The 15,194-nt window shown below is 48.1% G+C and overlaps 2 protein-coding genes across 3 annotated transcripts; both read left to right on the plus strand.

The window, feature by feature from the left end:
- On the plus strand, nucleotides 1-9,554 carry LOC116238928 (von Willebrand factor A domain-containing protein 5A-like). Of its 2 annotated transcripts, XM_090125257.1 has the most exons (18): nucleotides 1-60; nucleotides 1,121-1,176; nucleotides 1,598-1,845; nucleotides 1,951-2,173; nucleotides 2,529-2,671; nucleotides 2,826-2,937; nucleotides 3,367-3,494; nucleotides 3,644-3,732; nucleotides 4,255-4,399; nucleotides 4,734-4,813; nucleotides 5,284-5,392; nucleotides 6,296-6,460; nucleotides 6,599-6,702; nucleotides 7,003-7,184; nucleotides 7,349-7,555; nucleotides 8,020-8,243; nucleotides 8,395-8,521; nucleotides 8,694-9,553. In XM_090125257.1, the coding sequence occupies exons 2-18, from the start codon at nucleotides 1,131-1,133 to the stop codon at nucleotides 8,771-8,773; spliced, it is 2,412 nt and encodes an 803-aa protein (XP_089981383.1). In that variant the 5' UTR covers nucleotides 1-60; nucleotides 1,121-1,130; the 3' UTR covers nucleotides 8,774-9,553. The 2 variants fall into 2 exon arrangements, with proteins under 2 accessions (XP_089981383.1, XP_031464727.1); XM_031608867.2 differs by lacking the exon at nucleotides 1-60 and having other exon boundaries at nucleotides 1,083-1,176; nucleotides 8,694-9,554.
- A 2,082-nt stretch (nucleotides 9,555-11,636) lies between these two features.
- Nucleotides 11,637-14,590, plus strand: DAD1 (defender against cell death 1). The gene is made up of 3 exons (XM_031608866.2): nucleotides 11,637-11,913; nucleotides 13,720-13,868; nucleotides 14,370-14,590. The coding sequence occupies exons 1-2, from the start codon at nucleotides 11,679-11,681 to the stop codon at nucleotides 13,848-13,850; spliced, it is 366 nt and encodes a 121-aa protein (XP_031464726.1). The 5' UTR covers nucleotides 11,637-11,678; the 3' UTR covers nucleotides 13,851-13,868; nucleotides 14,370-14,590.
- Nucleotides 14,591-15,194: the final 604 nt, after the last annotated feature.

Here is a 15,194-nt window from a genome sequence, read left to right on the forward strand (position 1 = left end):
CTCCCTCCCTACATCTGATTGTCCGTCTCGTCCCAGCTGATGACCTAGGCCATTATTCTGGTGAGTGTCTACTTGTTTGTCCTTCAGTTTATTACTTTCTCCCTGTTCTCTGTTAATTGTACCCAGTCACTGGGAAGAGATTGACCCTATTCAATTAATCCCTCTGACCATTCTTCATCCCTATTTCCCAGAGGATGTGCACCCTATTTGCTCTGCCTGTCCACTGTCAGCATGATGGCAGGGTGGGAATTTTTCTGATGCTGCTCATCCTGCCACCTCAGAGCAGAAACTGTGGAAAGTGAGGCAAATGTTTCCATATCAGAGAGACATATGGTTGGGTTTGGGGTAGAGCTGGGGAGACCATTCACCTCCCGATACTTTGCCAGAGGGCAGCAAAACATTATTTAAGAACATCCTCCCACTGGTGCCTTTCTGGGATTTATTTGCTCTGCCACCATGGAATACCTGACCTTGGCTTAAATTCTCTCTGCACTATGTTCCTCCACACTGCCTGGCCTTTCAGTCTGCTCCTGCAAGTTACTCCAAGAAAATACTTCACAGGTGCAATCCCTTGTGCAGTTATATTCACACTATACTGTTTATGATGGGTACCCACTCATCTCTTCTAAAATGGATCCATCCATTCATCCACCCACCCATTCTTCCATCCACTTGTTGGTCCATCCATCCATCTATCCACACACTAAACAAAAATTCTTGCCTCTGTATACTTCTGCATCTGCCTGTCCCCAAATGGATCCCATGCAGATATGTATTGCCATCCATCCATCCATCCATCCATCCATCCATCCATCCATCCATCCACTCTTGCTTTCACACCTTCTTTCCTTTTATCTCCTTTTGCTATTCTTCATTTTTCTTCAGAATTCTCCCATGATGGGAATGGGGTGCAGACCTGTTTAATGCAGTGATGCTCCTGGTTAGTCTTTATGAACAGAGATTTCTGAATCCCTGGATTTGCTCTGGTTATGCATGGTGGCTGAAGGCCTCCGGGCATGTATGTAAGCATGGTGAAATGACAAAGAATTTTGACCACACAGAGGTTGCCTGGTGGTGTTGTGGATCTCTCCTCTTACATGAGACCCCTTCCTGTCTGCAGGTCTCCAGAGATGTGGCATCAGAGCTTTGGACTTTTAGGAAAAAGTGACATCAATGGTGAGGGGGGGGATCAGACAGCTGAGGGATATTCAGGGGATAGGGAGGTAAAGAAAGGAGGAGGATAGGTTGCTGTAGCGGGAAATGTCTGGACTGGATCTTGTGAAGGGAAACAAGGATGGGAATGGTGAAGGGGTCTACAGGATCGGGGTGGGGAACAGAGGCATTGATGGGGAAAAGAAACTGGGATGCACAAGTAAATGAAATTTCTTATGGCACGCTTACACTAGATCCTCAACACTGCTATATCTAATCCATGTACAATGACTTATGATCCCCTTTTGCTCTTGAGGGGGGAGAATCTCTCCTTGTGCAACACTGAACTGTCAGCTGTATTGGTCTCCATAATGTGAACAGCCACATACTTGAAGCAGTGTGTTGTTTGTGGGTTTGGATGGAAAGGTTGCAACTCTCTCAACAGAACCAGGATCCTTTTTGTTGGGAAAGGAGTTCTACGTACCCCTGTGCTCACTGCCCCTCTCTAGTGCTGTGGTGGATGTTGCTATCCAGGACTATGTAGCTGATGTGGTCTCGGAACTGATCTACCATAACGAGAGTCTGAGATCCTCAGAAGTCACCTTTGTCTTCCCCCTGGATCCCCATATGGCCATCTATTCCTTCCAGGCCTGCAGTGAGGATGCCAAGTTCAAGGCTGTGCTGCAGGATGAGGTACCAGCATTTAGGAAAGAATGGGAGAACCATGAGAGCAGCATGGTATGAGCAGCCCGTGGCCTGGTTAGTGATCAGCTTTCTGTTCCTCTCCTTCCCATCCAGACCCAGCAGCTGCACAAGGCTACAGTGGAGAAGGAGAATTTTCATTACCTTCAGTATGGGGTTGAGAAATCAGGCGAGGTGTTTGCATGCTTCCTGGGTTCCCTGTCCCCTGGCAAGGAAATGGTTGTGACCTTACACTATGTCCAAGAGCTATCACGGAAGCCAGACGGAGCAGCCCAATTTGTGCTGCCATCCACAATGCATCCTTACAAGATTCATTACAGTGAGTAATCCTAAAAGAAACCTGCCCTGACAGTCACATGCCCTAGAGAAGGGTACATGACTGAGAAGAACCACACTCCCTGTTCACTCTATGAACAGACCCAATGCAACCTCCTTTGCACCCACTGATATTTTGCCACAATGCAGCCCCTGAGCAGATCTGTGCTTCCTTCCTTGTGTCCTTTGAAGTGGATCCATTCCTCCCTCATGAATTCCCCATAAATAAACTCAGAGACACTTCCAAAAATTTACTGACATCCCCTGTTCTCTCCACATGTCCTATATATGGATGCCAAATCCCACATGCACTGCATGGAGAGCCAATGTTCTCCTTTATGCCATATTTCTGCCCACAGCCTGTAACTGTCACACTGACAAGCTACACTACAGCCTCCTGCTCACTGTCAGCCTCCAGTCACCCCGTGGTGTGGCTGATGTCCAGGCCAACTGTGCCCTCACTCCTTTGATCTACACTGCCCAGGACCACAGTGCTGCACAGGTACGTCCTCCTGAATTCCAGAATTCTGGGGAGAGCTGCCAAGTAGCATCACTACTGAACCAAAAGGAATGCACTGGAATCAGTGCTGTGCTCCCAGTCTAATGCTGGGCCTGACTCTCTTCCTCCTGTGTAAGGCTAGACAACTCTTCTCCAGGTCTCACTGGCTGGCACTCCCCCAAATCACCATTTGGAGCTGCTGGTGTATTACAGAGAACCTACTGCAGTTAGCGCTGTGGTGGAGAAAGGAAACCCTGCTGCCACTGCAGGTGAGTTCAGTTGAAGAGGGAACACAGGGGCACCTCTGGGTATCAGGAGGTGCTGGGGCACAGGGAGACGGTAGGGACTGTGGGATGAGAGGCTTCATTGGACTACTGCATGGGAGACATTCAGGTGAGTTGGTGGGGGGTCTTAAGGCTCAGGGTGGGCTGCTGGGTACGCTGTGGTGAAGTATTAGATCTACCAGGATGGGTACAAGGAACTCTATATTAGGGCTTACTGGGTAACTGTATTGGAGGCACTGAGCTGATGGGACAATGGGCTGTGCAATTGGTGGACAGTGCAGTAGAGTATCACTGCACCAGTATGGGGTATCAGGGTCTCTGGGATGGTGGATGCTTAGAGAACAATGAGGAACAGAACCAGGATGAGGAAAGTGATCCCAAACTGGGCTTCACTGCACTGTGTATCTCCTCCAGGCTCTCTGTTTGGTGATTCCCTGGTGTTGGTGACACTGGCACCCAACATCCCTGATGCAAAACCTGGCCAAGACCAGTCTGGAGAGTTCATCTTTGTTTTGGACAGCACTTCCCTTGAGCACACACAGGTACCTTCACAAAGCTGGGGCCAAACTGGAGTGAGGAAGTAGGCTGAGAGTGCGCAGAGCCTGAGCTTTAGCAGGACTAATCTAAGGACCAGGGCATCTGTATCCCCCACCAGTATCATCCAAGACAAGCCTGCTATGTCTTTCCACAGGACCCTTTGTTCTTCCTTCTCAAAAGCCTACCCCTGGGCTGCTACTTCAACATCTACTGCTATGGAGCAACATCTGTGGGCATCTATCCGTAAGCAAACATGGGACAGGATGAGTGTCATGTAGCTGGTGGGAAGGGCTTGATACTGTGGAGCACGGCTGGGTGCTATGGGGCTATGATAGATGCTATGAGACAGAATGAGATGTCAGAGGGTAAATCGGGATGCTCTGAAATAGGCTGATTGGTATGGGGCAATGTTGGGTAGTGGAAGGCATGTCTGGAGGCAGTACTAGAGGGCAGGACTGGATTCTGGGGAGGGGATCTTTGTGGCAGTATGGGAGAGCATCTCTTGTGGTTCTGTTGAGAAGAGTCTTGTAGGAACTAGGACTCGAGATCTCTTTATGAACTAGTAGGGGGCAGGGTCTTGCAGAAAATGATGGGGTATAGGTATGATAGTCAGTCTCAGAGAGCACCAGGACCAGCACAGGGCAATGTTGGCAAGCATGCTCATGGCAGGGGTGTTGGAGCTCAATGACCTTTAAGGTCCCTTATAACCCAAACCGTTCCATGATTCTATGAATGTGCTCTGCAAACACATTCTTTCTGCTGTAGGCAGAGTGTTGAATATACCCAGGACAACCTGAATGAGGCAATGCAACTCATACCCACAATTGGCTCCAGGCTGGGTGACACGGACCTGCTCGGAACTCTCCGCACAATCTACAACACTCCCCGCCCCTGTGGACATGCACGCCAGGTCTGGGCACAGAGCCATGGAAGGGTGGAAGGATAGATGTCCCAGGGGTACAGAGAGAACATAGGAAATGGGAGGTGGTGGAGGGAGTGGACTGAGCAACCTAAGAGGAATGCTGGTCATAGGTGAACAAGAAGAATATTGTGAGGCACAGAAGAGTGCAGAAAAAATGGTTCTACATCTCAAGGGGTCTCTGTCCCTGAGTGGATATCTCTCTGGGGGTAGCTTTTCTATAGGGGATCTCTCTCCTGGGTCCTTCTCCCCATCTCAGGGACCTGCTGTCCACATTTGGGGGTTCTTGTGCAAAGGCTCACCACTGATGTCTTCTGTCCCCCAGCTCTTCATCTTCATGTCTGGGCTACCACCTGACAAGGAAGCCATTGCTGCTGAGGTCTGCCGTCATCGCAACAGCCACCGGTAATGGGGGCTCTGCCCCCATCTTTCAGTCAGTCCATGATCTCTTCCCATCATTGATGAGGGTCTCTGTTCACCTGTCTCTGTCCTTAGGCGCATTCACTGTCCAGAGACTTTTCTCACCTTGCATAGCTCTATCTTGTGTCAAGCCTCCAAGGGGGAGTCCTTGCTTAATACTCCCATACCCAAGGCAGCCTTCACAAAGTGAGCAGGGAGATTGAGGTACAGGGGTTATACACTCCTGTACAGCTCCACTAGACTGGCTCCAGATCTGCTCCAAGCTCCAGCTCTCCTCTGACAGTTCCGTCTAATGCCAGCTTCAGTCCACTTGCTGATATTCCTCCTACCCTCTTGTTCTCCACCCCAGATTTGTATCCCCAGCTATAATTCCAGTATTCTCCAGCTCTTTTCCCTGCATCCTTGCATCTATGCTTGGCTCCCATTTCTGAAGCCTTTCCTTGCTTCTGCAATAGGTGTTTCTCCTTCTGTTTTTCCACGGACAGTGCTACCCTGGCCACAGCCCTTGCCAGGGAGACGAAGGGTGAAGCTATCTATGTTTCTTCTGACAATGCGATAGTTCAGGTAGGAACCTAGAAGCCCTGGTTGCTGCCCTCTGTTCCACAAATGCACAGCCTCCCGGGTACTTGGATAACCCACTCATGACAGCCAAGACCTATCTGCCCCTGGGAAACCAGGCACCCAGGCTTCCCTGACTCTACCCAACTGCCTCACTCCACTGAGAAACGCAGTGCCCAGGCTTCTCCTCTGCTATAGCTCACAGACCTGACTGCTCTCAGGAAAGCTACCTGGTGCAGGCCATCTGCTGTGGTTAACCTGGCAGGCAGCAAAGCAAGATGCAGTCCTTTGCTCAGTCTCCACCAGTGGGATGTGGGAGAAAACTGGAAGAAAAGGTAAACACATGAGTTGAGATAATGGCAGTTTAGTAGGACAGAAAACAAAGGGAAAATTATAATAATAATAATAATGTTAAAAGAATATACAGAACAAGTGATGCACAATGCTACTGCTCACCACCTAGCCAGTTCCCAGACAGCAGACTCTCCCTGCCGCAGCCAGTGTTATCATTTAGCTCCCCTCTCCCAATGTTATCATTTAGCACCATGCCATTTGGTATGGAATATCCATTTGGCCAGTTTGGGTTGGTTTTCCTGGTCTTATCCCCTCCCAGCTCCTTGTGTTTCCCCAATCTTCCTGCTGGCAGGGCAGTCTGAGAAACTGAAAAATCCTTGACTTAATGGAAGCACTGCTTAGCAACAACTAAAATATCAATGTGTTATTAACATTATTCTAATCCTAAATCCAAAATGCAGCACTGTGCCAGCTCTTAGGAAGAAAATTAACTCTACCCCAGCCAACACTGGAACACCACCAATCATATCCCAGTGTCCACTAAGAACCCAGAGGGACCACATGCTGAACTCTAATGGAGTTGCCAGATTGTGGTGTTCTGCCATTTCTCCCCAGGTGCTGAAATGCTTGAAGCAGGCCCTCAAGCCAGTAGCTGAGGGAGTCTCTCTGGACTGGACTTTGCCCTCTGGCCTGGAGGTTGAGGTGCTGGGAGGCACCCCTCAGTTCATCTTTCAGAGTCAGCACATATTCCTCTATGCACAGATCCATGGAAAGGAACAGGTGAGAGCTGGGGCTACTGTCCCAGTTAACTACAGTTACCTTCCAATGACCTCCCAGTAACCACTGGTAATTTTCCAGTAACTTCCAAATATCCCCCAGCAGCACCTGTGTCTCCAGTAATTTCAAATATGTTTCCAGAATATGAAGGAGGCCAGTGGTGTCATGACCTTGCAGTTCAACCTGAATGGCCAGGTTGTCACTCACAAGATCCAGTTCCCACTATGCCCACAGGGAAATGGCCGGTAAGAGCATTTCTTTGTTTTCTGCACGTGGACTCCAGCTGAGGAAGGACACAGATAGCTCACACATTCATAGCTTCCACGCACCATGCCAAACTGGAAGAGAACCCAATTTTCCAAGCATGGTCTCCTTCCCTGTTCTGAACCCACATGGACAGGACCCAGGTACATGGGCATCACTTCCTTCAAGACAGAAGGGTCTATGCATCCAGGTCTTCCCTCTGCCCATTCTCACTCCTGAAAGGAGAGAACCCAGGCCCTTACTTCCCCAGGTTGTCAGGCCTCACCCCACTCTGTCCCCAGGATGGCTGGTCATCGTCTGGCTGCAAGATACTTGCTGGAGAAGCTGTTGCCAGAGGTTGCGAGCGGATCAGGGGATGAACCAATGCAGCGTGCCATTGAAATCAGTCTCACATCTGAAATCATCTGCCCCTTCACCAGCTATGTGGGTGTTCGTACATCACGGAGGGCCCCCTGGTACCATGGTAAGGAAAGACACTTGGGGAAAAGAACTGGAGAGGTATTTCCATGTGTTGTTCTCATTCCACAGGAACCAGAAGTCCAGCCACAATATGCATAAGCCCCATCATCAACAGGTGCTTTTTCCCCAGGACCTTTATTTAGACCCTTTCCCTCTTTGCTCTCAAAGGGCCCCTGGCACTGCTGCCACCTCGCCAGTCATTCATTCCCTGCAAGATCCTTTTGCTACACAGCTCCTTCAGTGGCACTTCCTGCTTTCCTAAGACTATATGGTACCCACCTAGCTGGCACACTGCACTGCAGGAGTCATGGATTGCCATCAAGCATCTCACCAATGGCATTGCTAACTTATTCCAGCATGGGACTCACAAAGAAGGTACGGGACTTTGACACAGATAGGAAATACAGGGATTAATTAATGTCTGATAGGAGTGTTACTTTGCTTTTCTACATGTCTTGCTTGGTCTTGAAACTAATGCGTTTGATCTTTCCCTTAATTATTCTTAAAGCTGAAAGTCCTTCAGCAATTGTAGGATCCAGGTCAAGGATGCCCATGTCAGGGCCAATGCTTCAGCATGAAAGCACACTGGGACGATATGTGTTGAGGATGTCAGGAGACCACTGGGGCACCTGGCTGGGTAGAAATGTCAAGGGAAGAGGGATAAGTAAGGGATGTCCAAAAAGGGTTGGGGACAAGACTACACTGAGGACATGCAGGGAGGGTCTCAGTCTGTAGGTAGCTGCCCGAGGAAGAGTAGAAAGAAGTGTTCTGGAGCACTGCACAGGGGAATGGAGAGGAATCATCTTCCTGTGATTCCCTGTTCATGTCTTGTTTCACAGCACCTAAACAGACGCCACCATCAATTTCCTCTCTCAAGTATGTAGATTCAACAAGATTTGTTTTGTGCTCTACAATTTCTGGGCCGTGGATGAGTGAAGCCATTGCTGAGTGCAGAGACCTGGTGGCACTGCAGAACGTAGATGGCTCCTGGACCCTCAGCTCAGATTTAGCTTCTGTGCTACAGGTTGATGAGGCTGAAATCAAGGGAAAGATGCCTGATGAGGTAAGAGGAAGATCCTTTCAGAGGCAGCATTTACTCCTGGATCAGGGAGAATTACTGAAAGGATCAGAAACCACTAGCCACAAAGGATGGGGTGGGAAGGAGTGAGGATTAGGGAGGATGTGCAGCAGTGTCATTCATTGTTCTTCTACAGGTCATGGAGCCTAGTTTCTGGGCAACAGTGCTGGCTGTGACCTGGCTGCAGAGACACAACAGGCATTGCCACGAGATATATGACTTGCTGGAGGCAAAGGCTGTAACCTGGCTGTGCAGCCGAGCTGGTAAGCCTTAAGGGTCCTTTTCTTGCTGATCTACACAGCATAGCCTCCTTCCCATTCTCTCCAATGGGACTTGCTTTACCCCTTTACAGGTGAAATAGTCCTGTGCCTTCTTTCTCCTTTCCTTCTGTGGACCCTCCTTCCTGCCTCACTCCCCGTCTCTCCCTCATTGCAGTGTCTCAGCTGGACAAATGCCTGGAGGCAAGTAACACCCTCCTCGGGAGCAGTGTGAATCCAAGCATCTTTAGGCTATGAGCTCAACATCAGCATATAGAACATCAGCATCTGTGGAACAAAATAGGGCCACAAATCATAGCTTAAATTTACCTGTCATGCTGTAACACCACTGCTGCTCCCAACAAGGTTAACAGATGAATTCTCATTATTTGTGAGATGTCTCCTACTAGCTGGGCTGCATCTGCATCATGCTTGAGCACAACAGAAAACCTAGTTCACAGCCTCCACTATGTTTGTTTTAGCTGCAGGTGGGAGTGGAAGGGAAGCATAACTTTTTTCATGGAGTAGTGGCCCTTTCCAAATCCACTTTTGGCAAAATGGGCTACTGGCCAGCTCACACATGGCTTCTCTCTTGATACAGAATTGCTGTGCACACTAGAAAAGATGAATGTTTAGAGGTGTCAACAAAAGGCATAGTAACCATAGCTCCCACTGAGAATGTGCTGCATCACACTTTCTGCCATGCATGTTGGCAAAGTCTCTGGTTCATCTTCCAATAAACAGTGAATTTTCTGCAAGCTACAACATGTGACAAAGCCTTGATCTTAGCTGTAGCAGCATCTGCTCAGACTGATGGCTGACTTATTCTAGCTATAGCAGGAAAGTTTCTGGGTTGTTAATGATCTACCTTTATAGCTTTAACGTTTTCACTCCATTGCACTATGTAACTCCAAAAATAAATGCTGTTCTTCCTTTAAGACTCATCTTTTCTGTCTGGAACAGACAAGTGCAAAGCGCAGAGAAACAATTACGTATCGTTCCATCCCTAAAATGTCAAAGGAGACACTTCCCAAAATACGGATTATTTATATACCACAAGGAAAGCTGGAAGTTTCTAAAGCATTCCAGAGTTTTAGATTCAGAGCTCATTTTATGGAAGGAAAATCTGAACTTTCTGTTGGTCCTCCTGTGAGGTAAGGGTTTCCAAAATGAACAGGGAGACAAGGCATATGGGGTGAAAAAAGTGACACTCAGACCTGGGTTTTCATTCCCAGGCACCAGGAAAATCATGGCTTTATCCTGAAGATTAGAGAAAAGTGCAGTATTTGCTCAAGATACTCTGGAGTATTCTGATGTAGCCAGTAGATCCTTACATACAGGGAACTAGAGGTGAAGATGTGGTTTAGTTCTGCCCCTGCCTAGAAGTTTTCCCTCCTGAAAGTCTGGAAAGTCATCACAGCATACAGTGGGGTAAGCTCTTCTAATTGTTTTATGCCTGTTTTCAGCATCTCCAGACACAGCCCCAGGCTAAAAGAAATGTGTATTTGAGTTTGGGTGAATCATCTTGAGCAGCTGTCCATCCCAAGATTTCTGTGGACCATCTAGGTGCTCTCCTTAAGCATTTTCATTTCTTTAAAAAGATTCTAAAGTAATGAGAAAGATATATTAATGTGCTCATCTGCAAAGCTGGGAAAACCCTAGGAAGGGATATGGGAGACTTTTATTCCTGAAGCACAGACTTTCCATTAGCAAGCAGTTTACCACAAGCATGCACTAGATGATGCTCCTTCCCCCATTCATCTGCTCATGCAGCCACTCACTGGTAATACTGTAAGCAGAGACCCAAAACTACAAGTGAACATACTCGATATCTGCAGTATCAACTCTTGTTCTGATTGAATGGGAATCCACCACAATGCATCATCAACTGAGGAGGAAAGCGTGAAGCATTAGCCAGTGAAGAAAGAAACTGTGACTATATGAAGTTATGTGTATAGTGATCTTTAACATAGACCATGGCATGTAGGCATGACAATCACAAAAGTTCAACACTGCAAACAAGGGCCACGTTTTTCAGAACGGAAAGAGAAGCTGGAGTTTTGAGCTCTGTGTTAAGGAATGGATAGATTGCAAAGAACTGCCTCTAAAAAAAGCAGCCATAAATAGGTTGAGAGCTTGTGAGTAAAAATTAGGGACTATGCCAAGACAGGACATCAGGTGGTCACGGCCTGCTATAGGCTGCCTGATCAAGAGAATCCCACTGATGAGAACTTCTTGCTCCAACTATAAGCATCATCCTCACAGGCTCTCATCCTGATGAGGGATTTCAACTACCTGCATATCTGCTGGGAAAGCAACATGGTGGTCTGCAAACAATCCAGGAGGCTCCTGGTCCAGGTACGAGATAAACAAGGAGAACTGTTACTGGACCTGGAGGAGATACATTTTCTGTACTCCCTTACTGCAGAGAGCTGGGTAAGGTGGAGAGAAAACGCTGCAGTTCTCAATCATACAATCACAGAATCATCAGGCTTAGAAAAAAACTCTAAGATCACCTACTGCAACCATCACCCCATCACCACAATGCTTCTCTCTGGACATAAATACGAAGGGACCTACACAAAAGTAACAGTTGCAGGCATCTGGAGGAAGGATGGTTTTTGGACATCTTCCCAGACATCTTGCCGCTGCTGTGCTGGACCAGAAAGGATACCCCAATGAACATTCCCAGAGATGCCCCAAAAACAGACAACTGGCTTGGGAGAGAAGTCCCACGTTCCATACTGGGCACTGCAGATAAAGACTGGGAAAACCCACACGCTCAGGTCTCAGCTTTCTGCAGGACTGCTGGGACTTCAGCATGCCAGGCCCTGTGGCAGGAACACAGATAAACCCCCACACTGCGTCCTGGCAAACCAAGCCCACCTCCTACCCCCAGCTCAGACAAGGACGCCTATGGAGACTGGCGGGCTTCTGCGCACGCGCCAGTCAGAAACACCTTTCAGCCAATCCGGCACGTAGTTATGCGCATGCGTATTATCTCTAATAACACCTTAGTTCCGCCCTTTTGCGGGCAGGACAATTGCGCCTGCGCACTACCTCTGACCCGGAAGTGGCCTGGCTACGCGCTCGCGTTGTTCGGTTGTGTCCCGGAAGCTTATCCATTCTGCTTCCGGCCACCTCAGCTTTCTTGGGGGGCACCATGTCGGGCGCGGCGGGTTCGGGGGCTGCGGGCTCGGTAGGTTCTGTGGTGCGGCGCTTCCTGGCAGAGTACGGCAGCGGCACGTCGAGCCGCCTCAAGGTGCTGGACGCATACCTGTTGTACGTGATGCTCACCGGGGCGCTCCAGTTTGGCTACTGCCTGGGCGTCGGCACCTTTCCATTCAACTCCTTCCTCAGCGGCTTTATCTCCGCCGTCGGCAGCTTCATCCTCGGCGGTTAGTGAGAACCCCGCGCGGTTGCCCCCGACACCCAGGCCGTCCCGTCAGATTTCTTCGTGGCGCTGCCTGAAGCTCCCGCAGCACCCAGGGGGCTCCTCGCAGTGCACGAAGCCCCGTAGCTATCGGAATTCCCTCAGTAACGGCCACATAGAAACACGGAATGAATTGGGTTGGAAGGGGTCTCAGAGATCGCCTAGTTCCAGCCCCTCTGTGGGGGCTGGTTGGTAACCACCAGATCAGATTGTCAGTGGCCCCATCCAGCCTGGCCTTGATCACCTCCATGGGTGGGGCATCCACAGCTTTTCTGGGCAGCCTGTTCCAGCTCCCCACCACCTTCTCTGTGAAGAACTTCCCCTGACATCTCATCCCCTCTTTTAGTTTAAAGCTATTTTCCCTTGTCTATCGCTAACTATATAAAAAGTTGATTTTCTTCCTGTTTATAATCTCCCTTTAAATATTGGAAGGCCACAATGAGATCTCCCTGCAGCCTTCTCCAGACTAATCAAGACCAGTTCCCCCCCACCTGAACTTATAGGAGAGGTGTTCCCTCTCTGAGCATCCTCATGGCACTCCTTTGGACTCTCTCCAAAAGCTCCACATCTTTCTTGCATTGGGGCCCAAACCTGGATGCAGTACTCCAGATGGGGTCTCACAAAGAGCAGAGCAGAGGGGGACAATCACCTTGCCCCCCTCTTTTGATGCAGCTCAGGAAACTGCTGGCTTTGTGGGATGCAGGTGCACACTGCTGGCTCATGTTAAGGTTTTCCTCTTCTAGGACCCCAAATCCTTCTCCACAGGGCTGCTCTCAGGAAGTTCTCCCAGACTGTGTACATATCTGGGATTGCTCTGACTCAAGTGCAGCACCTTGCGCTTGGCTTTGTTGAATGTTATCAGGTTTATGTGGGCCCACCTTTCGAGTTTGTCAGGATGTCCTTTGGATGACATCTCTTACGCCAGCTGCAGACCCCTCTTGGCCAAACCCACAGCCCAGGGATCAGCAGCCCCCAGCTTGCCCAGCAACCAGGCAGTGCTGCTGCTTGTCATTCCTTGGGTAATTCCAGACCCTCTCTAGAAACCAGAAAGTTGCCATAGCAAAGATAAAAAACGTAAGAAAGGGTAAAACCTGAGAATTCCAGGATGTTCCCTGGTAACCTTAAAGCAACCAGCTCTCCTCCCAGCATACCTTTCTAGGTCTGTCTGACAGTGCCCAGATCTGCACCCCGTCACTGAGGGCTGGTCCTGGCTGGCTGGTCCTGCCCCCCAGCAAGATGGTATGCAGCAGACTGTGAACTTTTGTGCACTACAGAACCCAGCTCCTCATGAGCCCCATGTGTCCCTCTTCTCCAGGGGTGGTCAGGGAATCTTCCCTTTTACCATTGTGTATTGATTTCTTTCCTTAGTGTTCATTTTATGGTGAACCCAACTCTAGCAATAACTGCTTCAGGATGGTGCTCCCCTATAATGCACTCTTTTAAAAACATCTTGTCCCTGCGCAGCCCTTTCCAGCACAGCTAACAGTGTTTTGTTGGCTCCTTGTCTGTGCCAAACCAATCCTTTTGTAAGCCCACTTCCTTCAAGTTTTCCATGGCCATTCCTGATAGTGTAGTGCTGTGAGAGAACTGGTTGCTTATCAGCCACATGCAAATCCCCTGTCAATGTTCTGCTTTTCTTATAACAATGATAAAGTTGGTTTCACTTGTTATGTCTTGGAGGAACCAGGGTGGACTGCCGTAGCAAGATCATGCTTCATACCATGAATTCCCTTTGTGATCTCTGATGTATCATTTTCTCTCTGTCATACAGTTTGTCTCCGGATCCAGATTAACCCCCAGAACAAAGGCGAGTTCCAGGGCATTTCACCAGAGCGGGCATTTGCTGATTTCCTCTTTGCCAACACCATCCTGCATCTCGTTGTTATCAATTTTGTTGGCTGAACCCTAGAAGAGTCTGAGGTACTGATCCATGTGGCCATAGAAAGGGACAACACTTTCTATACTTTTGTAGATCTGGGAGAAAACTAGAAAGCTCCCAAGCTTTCTCATGAGCAAGTACAATTAATCCATTGTTCTTTATGTTGATATAGGGGTAAAACTTACTGCTTTTTGTTTTTATGATTTTTTTTTTTTTTTGCTTTACTCATTTAAAAGTCAGTTTAACTACGTGAGTCACAGAAATCTAACCATATTTTACTCTTAGTTTAAAAATACCTCTATTTTTCTATGCAGAAGGAACTTTCTGGGCTGAGACTTCGAGGCTCTGTGTTTGAGGGCTGTCCTGTTTAGAGGTTGTATAATGGCTGGTATCCAAGTATGAAGTTTATCAGCAGATGAGAGAAGAGAGTTAAGAATAGGGAGAGTTTGATACCAGAATGGGAAGAGTGTGCTCTGTTGTTAAAGTTCATGGTGTATTTTCTCCCTTTGCAGATGCTTCATGTTATCTTTCTTTCTTTCCAGGTCTTGAATTCTTCTAGAACTCTAATGCCAAATCTTTTTAGAGGGAAGTGTTGTTTTCCAGCAGTAGCTGCTGCTTTGATGAGAAAGGGGAAAAGCAGAAGTCAAAGAGGGGAGAAGCAGAAGTCAAAGATAATTCCCACAGACTGTCCTATGGAGTGGTCTGCTGCCTCATTCCAGTTACTGTAATTCTTTCTTTAAATAAAGCCCTTCATAATACTGCAGTCTTTTTTACCTTTTTATTTATTTACCTTTTTATTTATTTACAAATAGAGAGTTTCTCATGATGCTTAAGTTCCTGCTCAGGTGTTTCCTCCTCCCTTTCTCCTTCCCTTCCTTTGTACCCTTTGGGCTTTTCTTTTCTTTTTTTTTTAATGTTCTCTAATTTCAGAGGGAAGCAAGAAACAGGCTGTCATGGAAACTGAATTATCATCTTCCCCTTTCATATCCCTGTTTTGTGCCCCTTTATCTTATGGAGAGTACATTGCCAACATGCCTTCAGGATTCAAAGCTATGTATAACCACAGGTTTAGGCTGTGGTTAGTGATCATGAATGAAGAGAAGCTGCAGATGTTTTCCAGCACATCCTCACATGTACCCATCTTCTCACAGGCCCTTCCATATACGTCAGGGCCGTATGGGGCACAGCTAGGTGTGCCAGTTGAAACTGAAGGCTCATTAAGGCTTAGTAGTAATTAGAACTAAGTTTTTCTGCAGTTCAAAGTGCTGATAAACCCAAGAATGTTGGAAGAGGCTGCCAGGTTGTGTCAGCTTGGGGACAGAGCTTTACTTGAGCTGTCCTGGCTCAGTGGACGAAGGCTTCATAAA

The sequence above is a fragment of the Phasianus colchicus genome, chromosome 26 (genome assembly GCF_987193195.1).
Source record: "Phasianus colchicus chromosome 26, bPhaCol1.hap1.1, whole genome shotgun sequence".
In the NCBI taxonomy this organism is placed as follows: domain Eukaryota; kingdom Metazoa; phylum Chordata; class Aves; order Galliformes; family Phasianidae; genus Phasianus; species Phasianus colchicus.